This window comes from Heloderma suspectum, chromosome 7 (genome assembly GCF_057233095.1).
Source record: "Heloderma suspectum isolate Gila_16-S chromosome 7, 16-S_ref, whole genome shotgun sequence".
Classification (NCBI taxonomy): Eukaryota; Metazoa; Chordata; class Lepidosauria; order Squamata; family Helodermatidae; genus Heloderma; species Heloderma suspectum.
This window is the reverse complement of record NC_139464.1, coordinates 105,825,453-105,839,449: the sequence shown is the minus strand read 5'-3', so window position 1 is coordinate 105,839,449 and position 13,997 is coordinate 105,825,453. Positions and strand designations below refer to the sequence as shown.

At 41.1% G+C, this 13,997-nt stretch overlaps 1 protein-coding gene across 1 annotated transcript in view; it reads right to left on the bottom strand.

Moving 5' to 3' along the window:
* The window catches only part of RELN (reelin), a 429,656-nt gene that overhangs the window by 234,725 nt on the left and 180,934 nt on the right, over positions 1 to 13,997 (bottom strand). The window contains exons 5-6 of the mRNA XM_084811492.1: positions 9,343 to 9,375; positions 7,141 to 7,219 (exon numbers count right to left, since the gene is read on the bottom strand). Of these exons, the coding sequence (XP_084667618.1) occupies positions 7,141 to 7,219; positions 9,343 to 9,375 (112 nt within the window). The remainder of the gene's footprint in view (positions 1 to 7,140; positions 7,220 to 9,342; positions 9,376 to 13,997) is intronic.

Here is a 13,997-nt window from a genome sequence, read left to right as displayed (position 1 = left end):
CACTGAATTTCAGCACCAAATTCCTCATTGCACTAGTTCTGTTGTGCAAACTTTGGTTTACACTAGTGCAACATCATTAGAACTAGTGCTGGGACAACACTGGATACTACTCTAGATGGAAGCCTTCGATCTCAGAGATTTCTGAGTATCCTTTACCCTGCCAGGCTGCTGCCAGCAGGGTGGGAGGAGCAACAGAGGCGATTTTCAGCTCTCGGTTCTCCTTTTAAACTTTTTCTCTCTGGATGGGCCTTTGACCCCACCTAGAGGAGGTGCTCTGGCAGGGCTATAGATCTCACGGGATTTTTTGTATCTGGGCTTCTCCCCGCCCCTCCCCATTCAACAGCACACCCCCATTTTGACCTCATTGAGGTCCTCTGAGGCAGCTTTTGCAACCTCAGAAAGCAGGCACTGCTGCGAGGGAGGAATCGGATGATATAGCCCCCCTCCCAAAGTTGTAACAGTGTCTATGGCTTCAGGAGGGGGAATCCAAGAAATCCTTTGTTCCGTTCAACACTCTCCAGGGATGATAGGATTGCTCCGTAAGTATATTTAATGCTTTTAGTACGTCTGCCATAGATTTAACTAATTATTAATTATGCAATCATCATTATTTATTTGAACATTTGTAGATATAGCATTTTCACTAATTAACTGCATGTGCTGTTGGCACTGTCAGCTCCAGCTCCTTTTCCCTCTCCCTCTTCTTTGTGCTTTCTGAACTAGAGTGCTGGGGTTAAATGGGGACACTTGAGCTCAGCAGCAAGAGGGCGACCCTTCTCTTTATACTGCATACAGTGATGATTGTCTCCCTTCCCACTTGCCTAACCCAAAAGGGAATAACAGGGCAAAGGGAGAGGTACTGACAACTGCAAGGGCCAGGTTCAGCCTGGAGATCACCACTTGACAAGCCCCACCATCAGGGCATTTCATATTTATTCTTGCTAATCCAATAGAAGAAGCTCTACTTTCTGTTGTTCGTTCAGTTGCCAACTACAGTCTGGTCTCCATTTTCAGCTTGACTGCCACCATCAGTTTAATTTTCTTTCTCTTAACTCTTCCTTTTCCCAAAGCTGAACTTAAAATGCAAGATCCTGCTATTAGTTTATGAATATGTACCTAGGAAGCATCCTCTGTAAATGTAGCACACAGGCATATGCACTGGTTATAGGTTAATCTGGGTGACCTTATTAGGCCTTTTCTCTTGCTTTAATTTCTCAAACTCTATACATATAAAGTGGTTTTGCTGGTTGGCTACTTCTCTATAATCTGGTTTAGGAAATACTGTGAAGAGCTCTTGGTAGCTGGAACATCTCTTTTTATCATCTTTTATCTCCTTTAGGATTATTTTCTTTATAAAATGATGAACAGCTTTGAGTAAATCCTGATTCCAAGCCTTCATGTTGCCTTTGAAATGTCTTACTTCAAAAATTAAATGGCTCAGATTTGGTGCCTCAAAAAAAGAAGAAAGGTATGACAGCAACATATTAGTAGTGTCAATGGGGCATTTAATAAGAAAGAAACTTTCCAACTACAAGGTTCATGTCCTCTTGACACCATTTTCAGTTTATACAGCAAATGTGTCTGTACACAAGTCTCTTAATTGCCTTTACTGCTTACTTCAAATCTTCTGCATTTCAAATAAGAAAATGGCTTCAATTAACTTTCTCTAGATGTTTGATGTTACTACTGACATATCCTAGATTTGTTTAGATACTCTTCCTCCCTAGAATCATAAGGCAGCTGCATGGGAAACCCAAAATGAAGCAGCATAGTACCACCCAGAATAGGATTTCTTTTTAGCCTTCTAAATATCTGAAAGCGCCTACTCTCCAAAAGCAAAAACTAAACCAATATGAATTTGAAACATGAGTCCCAGTCTTTATAAGATTCAGCAAATGGGTTCAGTAGTCTACACTCTGGTAACTTCCAAATTATATTACTACAATGCGCTCTACATGGGGTTGCCTTCGAAGACTGTTCAGAAGCTACACCTTGTGCAAAATGCAGCAGCCAAATTGATAGCGGGGTCAGAAGGTCTGAGCATATAACACTGATTCTAGCCTGATTGCATCAGCAGCTTGTATGTTTCCAAGCCCAATTCAAAGTGCTGGTCTTGACCTATAAAGCCTTACATGGCTCAGGACCATAATACCTGATGGAGCACCTATCCTAATATGAACCTACCTGACAGTATAGAAACATAATAATTAATGAAATGAAATGAATGAAGCAAAGTTTGTGGGATATAAAATCAAGAGAGGCTTTTTTCTATATGCCTGCACAGTGGGTGGGTGTGGGGGCGGGATTTCAGGAAGCAAACAGCTGGAGAGGGAGAAGGGTTCACCCTCTCCTCCTGGTGCACTGTGGTCCCAGTCTAAATTTGAGCTGTGCACACTTACTCTAGAGTAAAAACAAGGAGAGGGATCAGCTAAAAACTACATAACTAATGTAATGTGTAATTTGACTCTCACACCTTCATGTCTTACACCAAAAAGGGTCTTCAGTTGTTGTTTTTATATTGGGCACCTATACGTTACTATCTATGTCAAGATTTCTTTTCTTTTTTACTTGTATGAAAGATAGATTACTCTCGCCTCTCTCTGTCTCTCTTGCTCACACACACGTTTCTTGGTAATGATGACCTAAATATATTATATACTTTAAAAAGAGAGAAGAGCTCTGTAGAGCAAAAACATCTCAGTTTCTTCTTTCATGTTTCAACTGTAGATTCCTTCCTGCACCAAACTTGAGAGAAATATTAAAGTTCAATGTAAAGCTCTATGTAAAATGTTCAAATGAGAAGACAAGGGAGAAAAACATATAGGGTGCCCCAGTAAAGGGGAAAAATTAAGTCAGCTTTCCAGCCAGGAAAATATATGGGCCAGACCTTGTCATAAATGGAGATAGAATAATAGCGATTACTGTTTGGCAGATAAAAAGGCTGAATTTGAATATTTATGGAAGAAGCCTTATGTTTGTCAAGAGTTATACTGAGCAAAACAAATGCATCTACTAAAATACTGTCTTCAGGAAACAAATCTGCTCTGCAAACAGGATTCAGGGTAGTACGTGTAGAAATCCATCATTAAAATTCCTACCTAAATTTCCACTCCTGTTCTGTCCTCTATAGCTTTAACAAGAGAATCCATCTATACACTCAGTTTGATACAGAATATATGTTTATATTTATTTAAGATGCTTAACTATATGTAACTTCAGTCAGTTTTTGTCCCAATGAAGCATATAAAATTGTATTAAATATTTATTTTAGTAAGTTGCATAATAGAATTTATGCCCCTATGCAATGGAAAATAGTCACACACAAATTGTATAGAGTATGCAATCCCCTTACTGAGTGCAATTAGTGTCATTTTATAGAACCACAAACGCTGGCAAATCAGCCAGCAACACCTTTTCTGGTATATCATCATTACCCAATCATTTATCTTAGAAAGCTTAATACCAAAACACCACAGGAATGCAATGTACAATAAAAAAACAACACCATAGAGAATTGCTCAAGTTTTGAATGTTGTCAGAACACCCATTAAAGCATGCGGTGACTTGTCTCTCCAACTTTGCGCCATAAAATGGTCTTGTGAATGGGATGTTACATGACCCAGTGTGTGGCCACTGTAAAAAAGGCAAACTCTATGTTAGGCAAAGTTAGGAAGGGAATTGAGAATAAAACTGCCAATAAAATACTGCCCATATACAAATCTATGGTGCGACCACACTTAGAATACTGAACGTAGTTCTGGTCACCGCACCTAAAAAAAGATATTGTAGAGCTGGAAAAAGTGCAGAGGAGAGCAACTTAAATGATCAAGGGACTATAGCAACAGTTGGGATTGTTTAGCTTGGAAAAAGACTAAGGGGAGACATGATAGAGGTGTACAAAATTATGCATGGTGTGGAAAATGTGGATAGGAAGACATTTTTCTCCTTCTCTCATAATACTAGAACCCGGTGTCATCCCACGAGGCTGATTGGTAGAAGGTTCAGGACAGATAAAAGGAAGTACTTCTTCACACTGCACATAGTTAAACTATGGAATTCACTACTACAAGATGTAGTGATAGCCACCGATTTGGATGGCTTTAAAAGCAGGTTAGACAAATTCCTGGAGGAGAAAGCTATCAATGGCTACTAGCCCTGATGGCTACATGCTACTTCCAGTATCAGAGGCAGTATGTCTATGTGCACCAGTTTCTGGGGAACGTGGGCAGGAGGGTACTGATGCACTCGTGTTCTGCTTGTGGGTTCCCAGTCAACAGCTGGTTGGCCACTGTGTGAACAGCATGCTCAACTAGATGGAACCTTGGTCTGATCCAGCATGGCTCTTCTTATGTTCGTATGAGCCTTATTCAGGCATTATTAAAACAATATATTTCAATGCACTATCCAGGTTCTGGCTTGTGTGGAAACCTCCACGTGTACAGATGCATGCGCAAAGGCCATCCTCCCTGCAAATGTTTGCTCAGATGCCTCAGGAAGAGGAAATGTGACATGCATGATGCCAGGAGGCAGAACTGTTGAGCTACTCAGAGCTACTCTGTCTCACTCATTTGTTGAAGTAAGTCGTTTTAAGAACGCCTGAATGGGATTATGGTAAAATTGCTATTTAACAATCAAAGAGAAATATTTCCTAGGCATTTTGCAGTTGAGAATGTTGGATTATTATTTCTAGGTCTATACACTGTCATCACAGTCTGGACTCAGACTGGCTGACAGACACACTGATTTTGTTATGACGCTCTTCAACTGAGTAAGGGTCAGAGACCTGACAGAATGAAGATAATGGAAGTAAAGCCAACTGAACATGTGAAATTCTAGTCTCTGCTCTTAGAGCCCATTTATACCTATCCCAACTGGCCTATTCCAGCATTGCTTCAAAGCCAGTCTGGGTGAGTTTAAATGTTTCTTCTCATGTAGTTCCTCTGTCAGGGTGCCCTTTGACAGCAGACTAGTGTGACAGCAGTCACAGAGAGTGCAGCAACCTGAATCTCACCAGTAAGGGTACATATAAATGGAGTTAGACTCATGATAACCCCTGATGTGCACTCATCTGTCACTTCTGAATATCTCTTTCCTCATGGAGAAGGGAGAAAAACTTGCAGAGAGGCACACAGTTCAAAAAAGCTCACTGCAAGGGCCACCTTGCATTCTCTCAATGTGAGAACCCCAGAGAGACCTAGAGCAGGGCTGCTGATCCTCTTCCAGCCTGAGGGATGAATTCCATTTTAGAGAAGCTGGGGGGGGGGGAGTTGTGGGTGGAGCTAGAGGAAAATGGGACAGGGCCAAAATACCAGCATCTTTTAGCATAAAGCTCTTACAGCCAGTAACTAAGCCTAAGGAGAGGTATTTCAACCTTTTAGAATGGGGGAAAACTGCACAAAAGCTGGGAAAACATCCAGTGATTAGAGGTCAAAGGAAAGGAGTGGGGGAAGGGGAAGGGGACATGGCCATCTGGGGAACTCCAGAGGGCTAGATTGGCACCCCAGGAGTTCTGGATTGGCACCCCAAGACTGAGGTTCTGTACCCCTGACATAGAGGGTCTTCTTGCAACAATTGTTTCACTGCATTCATGACTTTTAGAAAGTCTCCCTAAATGTTGCTAATCCTTCTGTGATATAAAAGCAACCAGATGGAAGGAGCCCTTGAAAGAATTACAGGCTGTAGGAAGCCGACAGCCGTAGGATATGAAGAATAGGTCTGATGGTATAAGAGATACCATTGTCTGAACATCAGGTTGAATATCAACATGACTTATGACAATACAGGCAATTTACACTGTGACAACAGTAAAGGAAGCTTACATGGAATGAATACTAAACTATGAAGATGAATGCATGTGATGGTACAGATGCATACACTCCAGTGAAATCAACAGGAATTGTCTGCTTGTAACTGTGTAGGATTGCAACTTTATAGTCTAGTCCACCAATTTTGATACTGGAGGGTAGTTTAGGGCCACTACTGCATAGTCAGGTAGGCTGAGGAAAAAGACCTTACTTAGGAGGTATGCAGCCTGTGTATGCTGCTTCCTTAGTCCTAATTATGGTATTTGGAGGTGTGAAGAAATGCCCTGTATATACTGTTGACTTTGTCTGGCCCCTGTGAGGTAATAATGTATCTGAGTAAGCCTGAGTAGGCCTGTTACTGTCAAAGGCCTGTGTAATAGTTGCTTAGTGATGTTCTGAAGTGAGAGAGAGAGAGACAATCGCTTTGAATATTGTCAGATGGGGTCGGGATCAGGTAAATTCAGTCCTGATTGGCTGGGGATTCCAACTAGGTGGGAAAGAGTGGTTGGGAAACGTCAGTTAAGGAGTTGACAGCTGAGTTACTTGGTTGGTAGACATGGATGGAGAAGGTCTGCTGGTTGGTGTGTGGTGTTTTAGAAGGAGTAGGAGAACGCTGAGGGGAAAGTGAATAGTAGCTATGGCCTGGATGTTAAGCTATTCCTTCTCTTTGGGATAACCATGCGCAGATGGTGAAGATCAAGTGTAAGGAGCAGGTGGCTATGTTATCACAGAATGATAGAACAGTAGGGTTGGAAGGGGCCTATAAGACCATCGAGTCCAACTCCTTATGCCAGGAGGTTGCCCTAAGATCTTGCCAGAAGAAGGTTATTTGTTGTTCAGTCGTTCAGTCGTGTCCGACTCTTCGTGACTCCATGGACCATAGCACGCCAGGCCTTCCTGTCCTGCGCTCTCTCCCGGAGCGTGCTCAAGTTCATATTCATTGCATCAGTGATGCTGTCTAGCCATCTCATCCTCTGCCGTCCCCTTCTCCTTTTGCCTTCAGTCTTTCCCAGCATCAGGGTCTTTTCCAGAGAGTCTTCTCTTCGCATTAGGTGGCCGAAATATTTGAGCGTCAGCTTCAGTATCTGTCCTTCGAAGAAGGTTATACAGACAGCAAAATGCAGATAAACTGTCCAAGCAGCCAGAAATAAAACAGGAAGACTTTGGTGTCAGAGGAATACTGTACCCAAGCTGGACCTGGTTCTGAGTGTATTTGGCTGGGGTAGAGGTTTAGGGAATTTGGCCTGAGGTAAAAGATGTCATTAATAGGCTTCTAGCAGCCACATTGTCTCTTGAGACCTTCCCCAACTAAGTGTAAAAATGAAACAAAACTTACCACATTGCAGGATTCAGTCCTTGCATTTGATAAGAATCAAAGTCATCTCGTAATATAATGCTGTCACTGTGCATCTCAGCTGAAAATGAAACGAACAGAAATCCTAGCATAATTGACAATCCAATGAGTGCACACGTCTTTCTCGCTGTCATCCTTATGCTAAAATGATGTGTTTGAAGGACAGTCTCTTTAACACATGGGTGGGCAACTTGTGGTCCTCCAGAGGTCTTAGCCTACAACTCCCATCAGCCCTAGCCAGCATAGCCAATGGACAAAAGACCCGAACAGCCACAAATTGCCCACCCCTACTTTAACGCCTCACATTTGTTTTCATTTCTTAAAGTTGTACTATTTCCCTTTATTGCATGCCTTTCAGCCCTTCCTGCACAGTGGCAGAGCACACTGTGCACACTTTTGCAAGCAAAAGCTCCTGGGTTCAATACCAGGCATCAGGTAGGACTGGAAAGCTTGCTGCTTGAAATCATGGAGAGCCACTGCCAGCTGTCTACAATACTGAGCTGGATGGACCAACAGTCTGTCTCAGTATAAGACAGCTTTGGGTTATATCCATTGTTAGTCTTATTTAGAGTAAACTCCTTGAAATGGATGGGACTTAAGTTAGACTAACACTGGAAACAACTTCCTGTATGTTATTTTCGATTTTTGGAAAGCTAACAGGATTTTTGTTATATATAGACTATCCCATGAAATATGCATAACTTCTAAAACATCAGGCTGTATAGCTTATAAAACATCAGGATCAGTAGTGAGCTGTTTTCATCTTCATGTTCTCTTCTCCACTCTCCCCCATGAAAACTTTCTGTCATGGACTCTGTGACCACCCTTTAGTTTCTCCAGTTTTGAACTACTGGTTAAAGAACTTATCAGATGTCCTAATACATGTTTTACATTTCTAATATATATGGACTCTCCATGCAACTTTAAATCTACTGTGGTCAATGGAATTACTTCTCATTTGCATAAGTATATGTAAGATCAGAGTCAGGACCTAAGATGACTAGTTTTCTTTAAGACTGTAACAGGACTGTGCTTAGTGGTGCTTATTTTTCTTGCTATGGCCCTCTGAGCTTCAAGGTTTCAGTCATAATGCAAATGAAGTTCACGTCTGTCCAAATCAACTCACTGCTTTCAGTCCATAACTTCAGACTTATCTTTGCTTGTTTGGCAGATTATTACAATTAGCCAAAGTGTGGCTCACTTCACATATTACTTTTTGATGTGACGCAGTTACCATGCACAGGATGATCTTGCCACATCGAGGTAAGATGGTGGTTGTTCGAACCACATGAGAAGGGCTATTCACCACGTAAGAACTAACTGTAGACTGCAATAATATTTTTTTTTGCTGTAGCAAATTCCAGTTTGCATCACGGACCTGAGTCTCCCCCAAAAGTTATATGGATTTAGATAACTTTTCATTTAAAAGATACATATCTTTGGGACTCTTGTTAATCATCTTCTGATTTTTATAAAACACTCAGCCTATACTTTCAAGTTCACATCTGCAACCATGAGGACTATAAATCTACTTTTAAAAAATGAAGTAAAAAAATCTAACAGAACATTATGGATCCTGCCCAAGTGAGAAGTCACATGCAACTATCTCTGCCCAAAGCATAAAAAAAGCGTTTCAGGTTAATGGTTTGAGTTAGACTGTTTTGTTAGTGTTCACAAAACCACTTTGGATATCTTTTTCATGAAAGCAAACACAACAATACTTTTGTATCTTACACACAAGGAGAGGGGACTGTGATTGTGTCTGTTGAGGGGGTGAAGCCAGCTGACCTCCCGCTACGGATAGAATACAGATGTCTGCATAGGGCTAATGTCATAAACAAAAGAGCTCAAACATATTTATCAGAGACAGAGAGACACCTGTTAGGTTCATCTGTCATCTATTTTACTAAGCATCTAGGAGATGCAAAACGAGCTGGAAAAGATTCAGTTATGACTTTCAGTCCAATCTGGGATTAATCTAGAAATACAGTAACATCCCCCTTGCTGTTTTCTCAGAGCTTGTTTTATGCACCTGAGGACAAGAGATTTGAGATGTTATGTATTCAGGATGCAACAATTTAAAGCCCAATATGCAAATGCGGAGACAGAACTAAGTATTATATTCAGTTTTCAAATAATAACATAAAATGATAACTGGAAAACCAATAGTAACTACTGACATACCTAAAAGGGGATGCAAAGGAGCTTCTGTTGGAGCTGAAAAACAGAAGAAAAACTTATTATATTTAAATGATATGATAAACGTTGGGTCAATATTTGAATTATTATTCATGTGTATCCTGCTTTTCTCACATGTTAAGCAAACATTGTATCACCATTTTATTTATTTTTAAATGTATTTTTATTTATTACATTCATATTCTGCCTTTTTTCCTCTTGCGAGGAACTCGAGGCAGCTTATATGGTCCTCCTCTCCACTTTATCCTCACAAGAACTCTGTGAGGTAGGTTAGGCTGAGAGTCAGTGACTGGCCTAAAGTCACCCAGCAAGCTTCATGGCCAACTGGGGACTAGAACCCGGACCTACCAACACTCTAACCACTACACTACACTAGCTCTTTTTGTTTGTTTTTCATAGTGGTATTTGGCTACAGCTACATTTTGGCATTAAGGATGAAAATACTGATGGAAACAAGAAAAGCTTTAAAAAAATGCACATATAAAAACGAGATAGAATCTCAAAAGGAGGAGGTTTGTCCCTTTTCTTGCCTAACTTCAGCTGACCTGGTAGCTGCAGTCACATCCTCTGGCCACAATGGCGGCACCTGGAGTGTAACAGAGATCAGTTTGGGGAGTTACCACCATGGTACAACCAGTAAGGCTGCTGGAGTCTCCAGTGTGCGATTCCTGGGACTTTTTAGAATTGGAACCTAACATAGTATCTTTGTAAAAGGTCTAAGCAGGGCTTTTTCTTCTTTCTTCATTTTCCTGTGGTATTTGCATAATGTTTCATTTGTAAATATTCATAAGTGAGCACTTCAGAAATATTTTATTTGCTGAGAATACTTTTAAATACATTGGTCAGTATCCAGCAGGGCCTTTGTGGGAGTGGTCCCTCTCATCAATTCCATTGCACAAGTGGGACCCATTGCTTCTGCAACAAAGATGTAATGCTTCCTACAGGAAGCCCTGAAATGAATGGAAATGCTTGTTTCTGGATTGGGACGGTTTGGTAGAGTTCTCTTATGTGAGCTCTGCTGATCTGCTCAGTTCTAGAAACAAATGTTTCTGTCCATTTCCTGTTGCTCCTGGAAGTGCTAAGTCACCTTTGCACAAGTGGCGAGTTTCACTTGGGGAACAGAATTGGTGGGGAGTGCAGTGTCCTGTTAGATTCTGCCCAATGTTTCCTAGTTAGTAATTCATTCTCCTTCAGGATTTTTAAGCAGGGGACTTCATGTTGAAGAATTCTTCTGCTATCAGTAGTAGTGGAAATGAGGTGGGCTACATTTGCTCCATATTTCTAGGATGGTTTAAATTTTTATGTGGGGTCTATGAACCACTTCATGTCTTTCTAGGAAAAGCTGTTTGGCCATTATATGTCTCCACAGGAAGTCCTGTAATTGTCAGGGTGGAAACTGAGCCGATAGAGCCCCAGAGCAGTTCTGATTCTGAGGAGGAACAGCAATCCGTGGGAGAGGAGCCAGCTCATCCCTCACAGGCACAGCAGCTGGAGAGATTTCTCCCCCCGGCATTCCTGAGATAGTGATCCTAGCAGTGAGAACGTGCGGGAACGAGGCTTGCTAGATGCTCGACGCAGAAGCAGAGAGCGACGAGCAATGGAGGGTGTGGAAAGGAGGCGTAGCACCCGTTTGGCGCGCAAGCAACAGCTGCCTCCCATGGACCCAAGGGAAAGAGGGAGGATCTCTCCCTAGCCCATAAGTTCTGGGTCTTCAAGTGACTCTCTTTCAAACGGGGATCAACTGCCTATTCGAAGCTTAGGCCACTCTGCTGTTCCTTGCTTTAGTCGCTGGTGATTAGCATCTGAAAGAGTCATTAAGCTGTAAAAGGATTAAAGCTTTGAAAAGAATCCTTTCGTCTGTGTCTGGAGTTGGCTACTGGAGTCTACTGAAAGAGGCCGCCAGGGCGCTCCTGACAGTAACATGTGGAGGGGAAACATGACCGAAAACACAACGTAAACAAATGGCCTGGGTCAATTAAGATTTATATATTCACAGAAATACATCTCTCCTCCAGGTGTTCCAGAGATCACTGTGGAGATATTTGGGAGATGAACAGGGGCATGTATTTCCTGTGACATATGAAGTAGCCATTATCAGTCCCTGCTATAAAGTTTGTTCAATTGAATTAGAACAGCCTTATTGATTTATTATTGATTGATTTACTTAGATCATAGCATGATGCCACTGGTTCACACATGCATGCTCGCTGCTTGATGACTGCAACATCAAGTGATAATTAGTTTATTTTTTATTTATATATTCATTACATTTTGTTTGTTTTGTTACATTTATATCCTGCCATTCCTCCAAGGAGCTCAAGGCAACATCCATGATCTTCTTCCTCTCCATTTTATCCTCTCAATAACCCTGTGAAGTAGGTTAGACGGAGAGTCAGTGACTGGCCCAAAGTCACCCAGTGAACAGCATGGCCGAGTGGGGACTAGAACTGGGTCTCCTGAGACCCAGTCCAACAGTCTAGCCACTACGCCTTTTTACCTTTTTTTACCCACCTTTTTACCCACCTTTCCTCCAAGGAGTTCCAGCAAATACATGGTTCTCCATGTACCCATTTTTCACATAATAGCCCTATGAGGTAGGTTAGACTGAGAAATAGTGACTGGGCCCAAGTGACCTAATGAGCTTCATGGCTGAGAGGGAATTTCAAACTGGCTCTTCAATAACAGCACTGAAAGTATTTTCATATTAGCCCCCACCACTTCATGCAATAGTTTGCAGTGGAGTCCGTTCATACACTCAGCTGCATTTATGAACCAGCCCAAGTACTTTTATTTAGACCACCCAGTAAAAAAGATGTAAGGTTAGGTAAAGGTGATTCTTCATCTGACAGCATTCTACACAGAAATGTACTGATTACCCAGGACTCCTTTTTGTTCTGTTGGCAATATCTTTTCAGACATTTTTATTAGGATTCATAAGAACAAGTAATGTATTTTAGAAGCAGTGGAAAAATAATTCATACATGACTTACAGTCACATTTTGGTTTTGAAATAAATTATTTGTAAGTTTAAGCTAGTATGAAATTCCTAACAAAAGGAAGTTCTTAACTTCTTACTCATAAAAATTGAATGTTAAAGGCACTTCATTCCCCACATTTCTAGAGTGTTTGAAAAAACGTAGCGATTCTTTGCCTCAAGTATCTTTCAGCTAATTTTAAATTCTAATCCTTCATCTGAGAAATTATAGGACTATGGAGTTACCATTAAACGAGTGATGAGCATACTTTCATATCCCCTGGAATAATTTCTTTATTACAATTTATATTTTATTGCACCAGGATGTAGTTTTGACCTTCACATATTATAATTAAGGTCCAAAAAAGTCATACACGCATCATATAAAATTGAGCATAGCACTTCAAAGTATTTTCACATTGAGAATTTTAGCAGTCCAAAAAGGATTATGTGCACAATTCAGGCAAAGTTACAGACTTTTATAGCCCGTTGATTTCAATGTGAGACAGCTGAGCAGGTGTTTAACTACTGCTTTGAAATAAATGGGATTTATTAAATAAATGGGAATACCCTTCACTTTGGCTGGATTATGCTCTATGTTTTTATTTTAGAAATATAGACTGGCCTATGTACCAGGGGTGGGTGAAATGAAATGAGGGCTGGAGCTGAGTGGATTCCCAGTAAGCAAGCAGGAAAGTATTTATTTTGCTGCTTGCTTACATGGAAGGGGTCCCACTCCACCCCTTTTTTTTAGTTCTCTTGGTTTATCTCCCTGATCTTCAGGCAAATTTGTGATGTCAGGCTGGATGACCTCATCAGGATGCAAGATGACTAACACAAAAGATGGTCCTGGTAAGGTTCTTCAGGCAGATGCAACCAGCAGAAATCTGTCGAGACCTTCTATGGTGAGGGCACTTTCTGGACCAGGTGAAGACCTTATTTTCCCATGCATTTTAGTTTTTCTATTGCTGTTGTTTAAGATCTGTTACTATATTTTAAATCTTTGCATTGCTGCTAGCCCCATTTCCAACTCCCATCACTAGTTTTCCCCTTCTTTCTCCCCTCAGCAACTTTTTGAAGCTCTGCACACTGCCTCTTTCTCCTGCAGTAGCCAATTGGGATGGATATAAATTTTCTGCAGCCTCACTGAACCTTTGCCTTCATGTGGCTCCCTTCCCTGGAGTCCAGGCTGCATCTTCAGCTCTTAAGCCTGAACGGTGGATTGAGCAGTCTCAAGGGCAAAGATTAAAATTTTATTTCATTGGAATTCTCATATGAAGTGTTATATCATCCTCCAGATACAAAGGATGCTATCCTAAGCATGTGTACCCTGAAAGTAAGTTTTGCTGAAATCAATGGCCCTTGCTTCAGAATAAATATATACAGACAGCTTAAAGTAGTATTGGAGAATGATGGAAATGACAATTGAAATTCTGGAACAATTGATATTTATTTTAAATATTCTGAGTTGCAAGTATTTGTGTATTTACACTCACAGAACTGTACTTTTTTACATTTAAAACGTATCTAGAAGAGAATAATAGAACAGATGGAAAAGGAGATGCTGGCAGCTTACTCCTGTACTGGGGTGTGACAACAATCAGGGCAGCTACTCTGGTGGTATAAATTCATAACTCAGGTTCCAAATGCTTTTGCTAGGCCCTGC